Source organism: Argentina silus, assembly GCF_951799395.1.
Source record: "Argentina silus genome assembly, chromosome: 2".
NCBI classification, from domain to species: Eukaryota; Metazoa; Chordata; class Actinopteri; order Argentiniformes; family Argentinidae; genus Argentina; species Argentina silus.
Window position 1 is genome coordinate 22,443,148 of NC_139656.1, and position 12,838 is coordinate 22,455,985.

The 12,838-nt window shown below is 42.7% G+C and overlaps 1 protein-coding gene across 4 annotated transcripts; it reads left to right on the plus strand.

Moving 5' to 3' along the window:
- The first annotated feature begins 1,509 nt into the window (after positions 1-1,509).
- Positions 1,510-12,834, plus strand: LOC310817116 (neutral alpha-glucosidase AB-like). 4 transcript variants are annotated; one of them, XM_083687550.1, is made up of 25 exons: positions 1,510-1,558; positions 2,073-2,174; positions 2,436-2,544; positions 2,706-2,833; positions 2,976-3,155; positions 3,581-3,646; positions 5,001-5,067; positions 6,098-6,182; positions 6,399-6,495; positions 6,641-6,821; positions 7,670-7,823; positions 8,056-8,291; positions 8,447-8,573; positions 8,711-8,790; positions 9,120-9,260; positions 9,567-9,663; positions 9,782-9,883; positions 10,141-10,384; positions 10,506-10,570; positions 10,740-10,816; positions 10,928-11,002; positions 11,460-11,573; positions 11,773-11,885; positions 12,034-12,134; positions 12,299-12,834. In XM_083687550.1, the coding sequence occupies exons 1-25, from the start codon at positions 1,539-1,541 to the stop codon at positions 12,406-12,408; spliced, it is 2,871 nt and encodes a 956-aa protein (XP_083543676.1). In that variant the 5' UTR covers positions 1,510-1,538; the 3' UTR covers positions 12,409-12,834. The 4 variants fall into 4 exon arrangements, with proteins under 4 accessions (XP_083543676.1, XP_083543677.1, XP_083543679.1 ...); XM_083687551.1 differs by having other exon boundaries at positions 12,037-12,134; XM_083687552.1 differs by having other exon boundaries at positions 1,542-1,558; positions 2,037-2,174.
- The last annotated feature ends 4 nt before the right edge of the window (positions 12,835-12,838 follow it).

Genomic DNA, 12,838 nt, shown 5'->3' on the forward strand with positions numbered 1-12,838 from the left:
CAAAAATCTGTCTAGCTTGCAAATCAAGCAGGGTTCCTATAATCTCAACGAGGTGAGTGCATTAATTGGTAATGTGGGTGAATATCTTAATTTTATGAAAACATCGACTTACCATTATTGGGACGATGGTATTACCGCAGCAGATGAGAGAATTTGCCATTGCTGCTTGTCACGTACGAACAAGGTTTGCTGTTTTCGCATTTTGTCCATGCGCCGTTGAAATTAATTCGTCAATTTGCAACACATGTAATAAACTTATCGGCAACTGCAGAAATAAGGCCCATCACAGGCAAGATGGTCTCTAAATGTGGTTAACGGCCACTAGAGATTATGAGATTTTCTCTATTTATGGACTGAACGCAAAGTATTTCAAACAAATTGAGACACATGCATTGTGAGTGGTGTAAACAGTCATAAAAGGAACTTTATGGAAGTTCAGAAGCATTGTTGAAAAGATGACAGTAACCCACAGGCAACCAGATTTTTCTTTTTTTATTATTATTACTTTTGCAGTGATTTCAGCACAGTGAAGCGTAGATACATTTTCACTTGATTTCTATGACATATGGTGTCGGGAATGATCATGAGAGAAACATAAGACTATAAATCATATTTTACCAACTCCTCCAAAACATGAAAAATCGTGTATGTTCTGGTTATGATAAGAGATACTCTCATTGAGTTTCTTTATCATAATCAAGGGATATTTAATAATATCCATATTGTTGACAGTGACAGCATGAGTGTGAGACCAGTAGAGGGGACTAACAACCATACAGGAACCTGGGGAAATAAGAGACAATCAGATCAAGGAGGGTAGTTTCGTGCTGTAGGGGAGAGTGACAGGCTGGCAACAACCTATGGGACTCAAAATAGAGCTGCCATCATCACGTACATTTCTGATAAACAAACTAAAATGCATGGCATATCCATATCTTCATTACTACCTTGTTGCTGGAGACTAGTAATTGTGCCATATCCCAGGCAACTACAGGAAATACAGTTCTTCCATAATAAGCACTGGAAATGACTGGATTCTTTACCTCCCTAGATTACACACGTGGGTACCATCAACACCACGTGTGCCAATATGAGGAGGATCATGATCAAATCAATTATATGAAAACTAGTTTATCTACTCACCACTTTTCTGCCACTTTCAAGCAAGTTCGCTAATTTAACCCCAACTACTCCGGACAAGAACTAGGGCTGACTATGACTTTCATACATCCTAACAGACCAATCACTAAAGAGCCCCTTGCAACACGAGCTATGTTCAAGATCAAAAACATTGCACAACCGTTTAGTTCGCCTTGTTTCGAGCGTTTCTCATCCTATTAATTGACGAGAAGTCAATCCAACTATTATTTACTGTACTATTAAATTATCTGTTTAGAAGGCGAGGTTTGGTCTATTCATCAAATTCATGTAGAATATGTTGCTTTCTTGCCGGCGTGTATGCTCTCTAGCTATTCTATATCTATCAGATCTGTGCACATGACATAGGAGGCCAGGCCTGACCTGACAGCTGAATCAAAATGGCGAGCTTCATAGACAGGTAGCTACCAAAAAAAGTATTCGATTAGCATTTATTGTTTCAATAGGATGCCTGTTTTCTGTGGTCATGTGTGGTGGATGTCCTGCGCTGTATGATTAAGATAGTAAAATGTTGTTGAAAGAGGCGACAGCTAGTTCAAGCCAAAGTGGTCACAGCCACACAGACCTTTGTACTCTGTATAGCTATGAGCTGTAGTCGAGTCGAACTTCGGCTAGTTCATTCAGCACCTGACATCAGACATGGTATCTTTTAAATATAGCCACAGAGATAGGAGCAGCAAAACCTACATTATCTTGTAAGCAACAAATTGTTGCTGTCACATACTGTCACATACGCCCCCATCATGCAAGATTACAATTTAGTTCTCGCTAGCTGGTCAATTTCTGCACAGTCTCCTTCAACTGTTGGCTGTGTACCTTTGTCAGAATTGCTGTAATGCAAATTGCATGCCTCTCTTTCCATGTCTTTTCACTTGTAGACTTTACTCTGTCATCCCTTCTGACCTCCCTCATAGGATGGGCCTGCTCCTCGTGTTCATGCTGTCTGTCTTCCTGGGCATCGTCCAGGCTGTGGATCGCAGTAACTTCAAAACGTGTGACCAGAGTGCCTTCTGCAGGTGAGAAGACCTTTAGTTAAACACCACTACTGTATGTGAGACCTAATTGGGTGTTGTGATAGACAAAAAAAGTTTTCCATTTGCATGTCATGTCATTAGTGTGTCAGGGTGTGTGTGTGTGTGTGTGTGTGTGTGTGTGTGTGTGTGTGTGTGTGTGTGTGTGTGTGTGTGTGTGTGTGTGTGTGTGTGTGTGTGTGTGTGTGTGTGTGTGTGTATACACTGTGCATAGACATACATATATTTGTGTGTGATTGACTGCAGTCGTCAGAGAGCGATGAAGCCAGGCCAGTCTCCATACCGAGCCCTACTGGAGACCCTGGAACTGAGTGACTCCCGCCTCACTCTCCAGCTCATTAATAACAATAACAAGGTTGGCACACAAAGTTTAAGACTATAATAATAAAAGCAAACTTATTCACAAGGCATGTGGCATTGTGGAGGGTGGAAAAAGAATGTTAATTGGTTGTGGAATACTTCTAACATTTTTTTCTTGTGATGTCTATGCGTCATCTCTCCTTTGACATTGTTCAGGTGCGCTTGCTGCTAGAGCTATATCGCCTTCAGGGGAATATGACCAGAGTGAAGATCAATGAGTTGAAACCCATTAAGCCACGATATGAGGTGCCTGATGTTCTCATTGCTGAGCCTCCCACTGAACCGTGAGTGTGTACTTTTGTGTTGTAGATGTTTGCATGGCAAATATCAGCCCTCTATCGATGATTACCTGGTGTGTTTTAGGTTTACATTACATAGAGGGTCCATTATAGTGGGTGTGGTGGCTTTCTTTCCCTCATTCTCTAGTCTGTCTGTGGTGGCCCGTGATGAGCATGGAGTAGTGCTGTCTTTGGGTGGTGTCGACCGGCACCTCATCGTCAACGCCCAGCCCTTCCGCCTGGACATCATTGAGGGGCAACAGGTGCTGATGTCCCTCAATGGCAGAGGCCTGCTGGCCTTCGAGAAACTCTGTCTGCGCAAGGACACGTGAGTCTCATACACTCCCACGCACATTTTCAGTCTCGTGTGTACATATGTAAACGCACACACACACACACAGGGGATAAAAACGTTTACAGAGAAACAAAGTTGACTTTAATGAACTGTTGATTGTGAGGGTATCAGATAATTACCCTTTCTTGTTACCCTCAAGGGTTGCATATATCCCTCAGGGTAATATACGATTTCATGATGAATTGCATTTACATTAAATGGAATAATGAATGGTCATTGAATTGTTTGTTTATGTTGTACAGTTTTTGGATATTCTGAATTCCTTTATTCAAGTTTTTGATAATTGTCTTATTCAAATGTTTTCTAAAATGCACTAAGGTCATTATTATCCCCTGCTTTTGTTTCTTTTCTGCTCTCCCTCCTCTTTCCTCTCTTCTGTTTCTCACCATGTGCTCCAGTATTTCTCACAAAATAAGTAGCACATTCGGTAGCATGTGGGATAAGATCAAGAGCATTTTCTCTAGGTAACTGTTGTCAGCTTGACTCTTGATATTGTTTTTTGTGTGACACAAGTTGAACTGCTTAATTAGCAAATGGTTGTATTTTCTTATATTGAAGCAATTGCCACAAGTTACAAATGAAGTGCACTGATTTGACCTTTAATTTCAGAGCAAAACGTCTAGAAATTTCAAGTCACTTTGTCACTAATCTAAAAAAAATAAAAAATAAAAGACTATTAGACCAATAGACCTATTCGACCATAGATCTATTGGAAAGGAATGTTGTGTGTAATTCCTCCATATAATTTGTACAGCCATTTATGCTAATGATGGTGCAATTTACTAGGCACCCCAGTATGTTCAACCTTCCACTGAAAATCTAGCATGATCTGCTAGATTGATTGATTGATCTGCTCGTAACTATAATTAACAACCATTATTTTGTTGTCATGTAGCCTATCCATAAACAAACAGGTCTTGATATCAACATTTTAATTTCACATATGAGTATGTTATCAATCATATTTTCCTTTTTTAGAAGGAATAACTATATGTTATTGTATGTGTTCTAACTTTGGATCCACATGTGTAGCTAAAATTTTCTTGCTAATTTCCCATTGACATCAATGACTGATTTACCCGAAAAGTGACTTGACTTGCATGTATAGATTAGGGTTTGGCCGCATGGTAACCCAGAGCATGTTGTCAGTACATATTACATGTTTAACTCAATGACAATTATCAAATTGCTGAATTAAAAGGTTTTTGTCCTCAATTTGTCACACTAACAAACTGTGTCAATCCAGGTAATGTGATCCAGTTTGTTACAGAAGAATCACTTGTCCACCGCTGTTCAGAACATTAGTTATGCCTCACTGTACATTTATATTACATGTTGGTGAAGACCAAACCACATGTCTATATATTGCGTTTCCAATCAGTTGGTGAAAATTGAAAATGTAATGGTGTTACTTAAGGCATAAGGAAATGCTCTGAATGCAGGTGTTTGAGATGTTATGAATGAAACACTTCTACTGCAATGCTGAGTCTGTAGAGCTCCAATGCTAACAGGCTTTTGTTTCAGATAGATCCTAAACAACCTGATCCATCCAACCATGGGACGAATTAATGACTCTCTTTGTTAAGCAGTGTCTTTCTCAGGGCCTTGGGTTGCCTGCTTGGACTCTTATGTGCTGTCTTCTTATCCACTATTCATATGTTGCAATGACCAATCTTACCAGGATAGCTCTCAGCTGCTGCAGAAGAGAAGTGTTTCATTGATAAATGAACCTAGAGGTTTCTCCTTGTGGTAGTATAGCATTCTCCACCCCCCCTCCTCTGAAATTAATATGCATGACGATGTGTGTGTGTGATACAGCCAAAGCCAAACAGACACAGGAGAAACTGAGAGGACAGAGGATGCAGAGAAACAAGGCAGAGAACAGGTGTGTGTTTTGTTCTATTCTAAACACCCTTATTGTTCCAATCCAAAACCTGAAAGGATTTATTGGCTCATTTATTTACATATTCTGTCCATATTCTGTCCAAGTCTGTAGAGATAACAGGTGAATAGTGTGGTGGATGTCTAGGATGTACCACTCTGTACTTTAGCTCTTCAGAGAGGAGATTCAAGAAATATAGTCCTGAGTAGCCACAATATCTGAGTTCGTAATTTATTATTGCTTGCAAACACGAGACGAGCCTAACAGCAGCCCAGTGTAACTCTGAGGGTCTGTTTAGCGCAAGTCTGAAGAGGCGATTCTTAGGGTTGTCTTTTATAGAGATGAAACAACAAATGGTAGGTGCCACAAAGTCTATCACCTGCGAGCTTATGCTCACACGAGAAGTGGCGGGAGAGAAAGAAAAAAAGAAAGAAAAGAAAAAAAAATAGCCTACTGGCATTACGACTGCCTATGGCCCCTGGTGTGAGCATTGATTACTTTGTCTTACAATGACTGTTGGATAGATGATTCACTTACTTAAACAAATGTATTGTTGTAAGTCGCTTTGGATAAAGGCGTCTGCTAAATGCCATAAATGTAAAAATGTAAAAAAGAACAATGAGGAGTCTTTCTTATTGATCAATCGGCGTTCAACATTTCACACTTATCCACCTTCCTGTCGGTAATCATACAATGTTTCTCAGAACAATGACTATAGAACTTTAGAGGTGTGGCAATACAGGAAGAAAATGTAATCACAGTATTCACACAAGTTGTATCGGCCATATGAAAGTGTATGTTCTTCAAACAGTTCTATCAATGTGTTTTCCATAACAATAGTAGGGTGAGAGATGAACTGCAATAAAACTTCTGGATTCAGTTTGATGTCAAACCAAGTTCTGCAAGAGTGGCACTTTTCTGAGACATTTCAGCCACACCTTTTAACTCTCTCTCCTTGATGATTTTGATGTTTTTGGGTTTGACCTCTTTTCTTGTTTTTCTTGTTCCTCCACCGAACCCTTTCACTTCCCAGGTGTCTGAGGGAGAGAAGGAGGAGGAGGAGCAGCCAGGAATGTGGGAGGAGACATTCAAGTCCCACGCAGACACCAAGCCTAATGGTACATCATCGTGAAAATGAACTGCATGCTGTAGCAAGCACTAGCTGCTGTATTCTAATCTTGCTTTTGATGTTGTCAACCAGTCTATTTACAATGTCATGGTTCTTTTTTTATAACTTCACACAATGTGAGGGCTGTGTTGCAGAAGGGAAATGTCGCCCCATTTGTGAAGATTCCACAGTGACTTCCACTTAACTTGTTTTATGTCCCCTCCAGGTCCTTCATCCATCAGTTTGGACTTCTCTCTGCCTGGAGTGGATCATGTCTATGGCATTCCTGAACACGCAGACAGCCTCAAACTTAAAAACACAGAGTGAGAGTCTAAACTGTGCTGGTCCCTTGGCCATTAGCCATGTCAAAATAAAATCCCCTTTCCCTGCCCAGTATCAAACTGCAGCTTTCTGTTTGTGATGTTGGTTATCCAGTGCTCACGGTTTGATTTATGTTCCTTTTCCTAGTGGAGGGGACCCCTACAGGCTTTATAACCTGGATGTGTTCCAGTACGAGCTCTTTAACCCCATGGCTCTGTACGGCGCAGTGCCTGTCCTCCTCTCCCACAACCCCCACAGGACCATGGGCATCTTCTGGCTTAACGCAGCCGAGACATGGGTCGACATCAGCTCCAACAGCGCTAGACAGGTGTGTGAATGGAAAGATCAACCGCACATTCAAGTTATACAAAAACAGACAGGCAAGCCTTAGATACAGTGCCTTCGGAAAGTATTCAGACCCCTTCACTTTTTCCACATTTTGTTGTGTTATAGACTCAATTTAAAATGGATTAAATTAAAAGAATTTGCCATCAATCCACACACAACACCCCAGAATGACAAAGCGAAAACAGGTTTTTAGAAATGTCAGTAAATTTATTAAAATTGAAATACAGAAATAACTAATGTACATAAGTATTCAGACCCTTTGCTATGACACTCTTAAAATTAGCTAAAATGCAAAAATGTCATCAACAATTCACTCTAAGTTGAATTGAGTCCATCTTAATGCAAGGATAATAGTTCATGTAATTTTGGAATTAATATCTTTGTTTTTATAGGGTCTCTGATTTTCATAGGAATCAATTACACACTGTGGATCAGGTTGTCATTACAAACTGAGCAAATGGAGAGGAACAAAACTGCTCAGGAATGCGACCCAGAGGCCTGGGGAGACTTACAAAAATCTACAAAGTTGAATGGTGGAGAGGAAAAAGCACAGTCAATGGGACAACATCATCTCAGTCACTCTACAAAATTGGTCTATAACCAAGTGGCCAAAAATAATCCCTAAATGGAAAATAATCTATCTCATATCCATAATTGTGTTTGCAACAATGAATTCAAAGCACTGTACAGTCCCATTAGTCAATACTAGAACAACTAGGATGATCCAGATTCTAGGAGATACATCCTCCAGTAATGACTTGTCTTCTGGCTGGCACTGACAATGGGTTAACCATTGGCAATCATCACTGTGTACTTTCATCCCCAAAGGCGGTGTTTGGAAAGGTGTTGGACTATGTTCCGGCCGCCAGTGAGGCCCCGCAGACGGATGTCCGCTGGATCTCGGAGAGCGGCATCATTGATGTCTTCATCATGCTTGGCCCGAGGCCCGCTGATGTCTTCACTCAGTACGCTTCATTAACAGGTATACAGGTCAGGCACTACCTGTCATGTAGAGCCTTGTAGGTTGGCAGTTACAATATGAAGGATGGGCAAGGAAATTTAGCGACGTACTGTTAATAACAAAGCATATGTCAATATTAAGAATCTGATTAAATGAGAGAGAGAATTGTTTTTACGCTCCATACAACGTTGTTTTTAAACCTCAGCTCTCCAGATTGTGTACCTTTACAGAAGAGATGCTCCTTATGTTGTAGGTACGCAGTCCTTCCCCCCTATGTCGGCGCTAGCCTACCACCAGTGCCGCTGGAACTACAATGACCAGGAGGATGTGAGTGCGGTAGACCAGGGCTTTGATGAGTATGACATCCCTTATGACTTCATCTGGCTGGATATTGAACACACGGATGGCAAACGCTACTTCACCTGGGACAACAACAAGTTCCCACAGCCTCGGCAGATGTTGCAGGAGCTCATGGATAAGAGACGTAAGGTGTGTGGGTTTAGTGTTCATGGGAGAGTGTGTGTGTGTGTGTCCTTGTCGCCAAGGATTCAAAGGTATCGCTGTTCTTTTTTCACACTTCCATACAGTACATTTCCTGCCCTCCTCTCTTCCCTCACTCTGTCTCCTCTGTACGGTCTGTCTAGATGGTGACCATAGTGGACCCTCACATTAAGGTTGACAGCGACTATAAGATCCACACTGAAATTCACTCCAAGGGCTTTTATGTCAAAAACAAAAATGGCGGAGACTATGAGGGCTGGTGCTGGCCAGGTAGGCACAATGTCATACAGTACAAAGCCAGCTGGATTCAGGTTGTGGTCCCCAAAAACTGGTGTAGTTTAGATTTGTGTTGTGTACATGCATTTCTGCCTATTCCCCTCCTTTTTAACTTTTTGTTTTTTTAAAAGGGAATGCTGGTTATCCAGATTTTACCAACCCTGAGATGAGGACCTGGTGGGCCAGCATGTTTGCTTACGATCAGTATGAGGTGAGAAGTAAAGCACAGGCTATTGTTCTTTCTCCTTTTACAGTCCCCTTTAACCTGACTCGAATGGAAAAGGTGCCTCCACATGAGGAGCCACTAAAATGCTTTATCACGCATGGATCCATTTGGCAAAGTCCTCATCACAGTGCACCCAATGCACATCACAATGTCTTCTCCTTTCATGTTTTCCCTAGGGAAAACTTTGTACTCTAAAGTGACTCTTGGAGGCTAGTTTTCACAGGTTAACTACAGCCGTGAGCTACTGATTTACATATATGGCCCTTGAAACACTGACCTGTATCATTTTTTTCCCATCATCCCTCTGTGTCCAGGGCTCCATGGAGAACTTGTACACGTGGAACGACATGAACGAGCCATCTGTGTTTAACGGTCCGGAGGTCACCATGCACAAGGATGCCCTCCACGGGACCTGGGAGCACCGTGACGTCCACAACCTCTATGGCTTCTATGTGGTGAGGGAGGGAAGGAAGGCCAGTCCTACTGTATGATTAACATGTAGTGGGATTCAGTATGTTCACACTGTTGGGATTGTTTGGGATTAGTCAATCAGAATATCTTAATAAAAAATGGGATGAAATGTCCATGATATAACATTATCTTACAATCACTTTCCGTGTTCCTTGTCACCTCCCCTATTGCCTGTGCATTACCCTCTCTCTTTCCTCTCTTCCTCCCTCACTCACAATTTTTGGTTGATCTCTGCTCTTCTATTTTCTCCACTATCCCCTTATCTACTCTTCTGTGCTCCTCCCCCTTAGCAAATGGCGACAGCAGAGGGGCAAATCCAGCGCTCGGGAGGGGTGGAGAGGCCTTTTGTCCTGACCAGGGCCTTCTTTGCTGGGTCTCAGCGCTACGGTTAGCACCATTAGTTTACAGATGCTTTATACTGTGTATTTGTCTGGCCCATAGCCCTTCTCTCTCTCTAGTGTCTACTCTCTCATACAGCCATGCATGTTCACACTCTCTCCCACAGGTGCCGTGTGGACGGGAGACAACGCAGCGGAGTGGGGCCATCTGAAGATGTCCATTCCCATGTGTCTCAGTCTGGGGCTCGTGGGCATCTCCTTCTGTGGAGGTGAGGCTGACCGGGATTGGTGAACTTAAATGGATTGCCCTTGTCTTTACTCCCTTCTTAACCAGAATCAGAGCGAGCTAGGTGTAGTATGCTTCCATTCACAGCCTTCAGAATGATCAGTTCTATACAACTTGCCCAACTTCTATCCAGTAAATTAGGACATCTCTGTTGTCAACATCAATATGACATATTCACTGAAAGATGTCTATCCAGAGACCAGAGCATATGTAAAAGTCCCTCCCTTTCTGTCTCCCCAGCTGACGTGGGTGGTTTCTTTAAGACTCCCAGTTCAGAGTTGCTGGTGCGCTGGTATCAAGCGGGGGCCTACCAACCCTTCTTCCGTGCCCACGCCCACCTGGATACCCCGCGGCAGGAACCCTGGCTGTTTGGCCCAGAGAACACGGCTCTGATCAGGGAGGCTGTGCGGGAGCGCTACGCTCTGCTGCCCTACTGGTACCTGCAGTTCCACCAGGCCCACCGGACTGGACAGCCAGTCATGAGGTAGGACATCCTGTGTCTGTGTTATGAGGGCCATTCTACTGTAGTCTTTTAGGAACTATTTGAGAAACTGCTTGCATTTTGTCACCTTGGGTGTAATACCTTTCCCTTCTCTGTGTTCTAGACCCTTGTGGGTTGAGTATCCAGAGGACATGGCCACATTTTCCATGGACGATGAGTTCCTGATAGGTGAGTGGGTTAGGGAAAGGGGCCACTTGGTATTATCGCTATCACAACACATTCTGAGATGGAAAGTGGCCCAAAATATCACACGTCTAGGCATTTGTCAAAGCCTATAGATGTCTGTTAAACTGGTGACCTTAACCCCAGACCTTCTCTCCCCCTCTGTGTGTCTCAGGAAAGGATCTCCTGGTTCACCCTGTAACAGATGAGAGGTCGAGTGGGGTAACAGCCTACTTACCTGGGAATGGTCAGGTGAGTGTGACGATGGAGAGGGTTAGTTTGAATGTGTGTCTGTAGAGGCATATAAGGTCATTTGATCTGATTCTGTGTCTTCCCCCCCCCATGCTCCTCTCTTTGTCACAGGTCTGGTACGATGTCCACACCTTCCAAAGACATGATGGTCCCCAGAACCTCTATATCCCTGTCACCATGAGCTCAGTGAGTCTTCAGTGTTAATATGGATCCACTGTCTTTGTATCTGCACACCAGCGGAGGCTGGTGGAGGTAGAAATCGGAGGACAGGCTCATTGTAGTGCATGGACGCATTTCATGCTTTACAATGAACCTGTCCTTCAATTTAAAAAAAATAAATAATAATAATTGGCTTCTGGCATTATGACTGCCAATGGCCCCTGGTGTGAGCATTGATTACTTTGTCTTGTGATGACTGTTGGATAGATGATTCACTTACTTAAACAAATGTATTTATTGTAAGTCGCTTTGGATAAAGGCATCTGCTAAATGCCATAAAATGTAAATGTAATTTCTTACTATCACTTAGTCACATTCCTCTTTCTTATCTGTCTCCCATACCTATTGTGAAGAATTCCCTGCTCCTTCAGCTGCATCTTTCTAACCAAAGAGCTAGTAACACAATAATAACGTTCACTAACAGATTCCAGTGTTCCAGCGAGGAGGATCCATTATTTGTCGGAAGGACCGTGTGCGCAGGTCCTCATCCTGCATGGAGAGCGATCCCTACACCCTTTACGTGGCCCTCGACCAACAAGTACAAACTGTTTTCAATCTGCATGGCAGAAGGGGTGTGGTGTGGGTGGGAGAGTGGGCTCTTCCGTGATAGAAGGCACCTGGTTTAACTCCTAAAATGGTTCTGACCGGAGATTGACCAATGACATGACGCGATACTGTGGTTAAGAGCTGTGATCATGAAGCTGATATGACTGATGTCATTTTTACTTATTTCACAGGGCAATGCAGAAGGAGAGCTCTACATTGATGATGGTCACACCTTTAAACATGAGACAGAGAAGCAGTTCATCCACAGGAGCCTCAGCTTCGCTGCGAACACCCTGTCATCCAGGTCTGTTCCTTCTCTAACCAACGGCATCCTCTCACTCATCCTCCTCCCCTCTCTAAACCTCTGTTACTGTATGTCCAAGCTGGGCCAGTTCCCCCTCTGGCTACTATTGTATATCAAATATGTAATCTCTGATTCTCTCTTCCTACAGTAGCCTATCCACTGACTCCCAGTTCTCCACAACCTCATGGGTAGAGAAAGTGGTCATCCTTGGAACCCAGAGGCCCGATGCTGTGACCCTCACAACAACTGGTTAGTGATGTCAATTGGCGGTGAAAAATAATAATGTAATATGCATTACCGGTAGCAGTAAAGTTGTGTTGCTGGAGGCAAGCATGGAAACTGATATGGGATGTGAAGATTTGAGGTTTTGTGTTGATGCAGTATCCCTAATGTTCATCCTCCATCCTCCTCAGATGGGAATGAGTCTTCTCTGGAGTTTGAGTTTGATGAGGACACAGCAGTGTTAACCCTACGAAAGCCAGGAGTGAACGCAGGTGTCAACTGGACAGTGCGGTTGAGGTAACACAGGAGAAATAGGAAACCCAAGGGGCCAAGAGAGAGCGTGAAATGTCCTTCACACATGCACTGACAAATGGGGACAAACAAATGAACATATCATTACAGAAACACACACATGATTTAAGAGACTGGGATTACTAAAAAAAATCTGTTTAATTTAACCCTACAATGGAAACCCAGGAGAAATGGATTAGGACTGTTGGAAGAGAGGACTGGAATACTCAGGAATAGACATGGTGATATAGTGAACAAGTCATTCTGCACCCCTCTCAATCAATGGGAGGCTGGGTCTAATACATTTTTACCTACATTTCTGTCTGGATGAAATATTGAAATAATGATGAAGAAGATAATGATGATGACTGTGTTGTATTTTTTCTTTTTCTGTATTTCTTTTACAATTTAATACAATAAAATTGTTTTTACTCAAGTCA

Excerpts from the sequence above, each read along its gene's own strand:
- LOC310817116 (XM_083687550.1), top strand. The coding sequence starts at position 1,539 with ATGGCGAGCTTCATAGACAG. Across the intron at positions 5,068-6,097 it reads AGAAACAAGGCAGAGAACAG|GTGTCTGAGGGAGAGAAGGA; the intron begins GTGTGTGTTTTG and ends TTCACTTCCCAG. Across the intron at positions 11,003-11,459 it reads TCCCTGTCACCATGAGCTCA|ATTCCAGTGTTCCAGCGAGG; the intron begins GTGAGTCTTCAG and ends GTTCACTAACAG.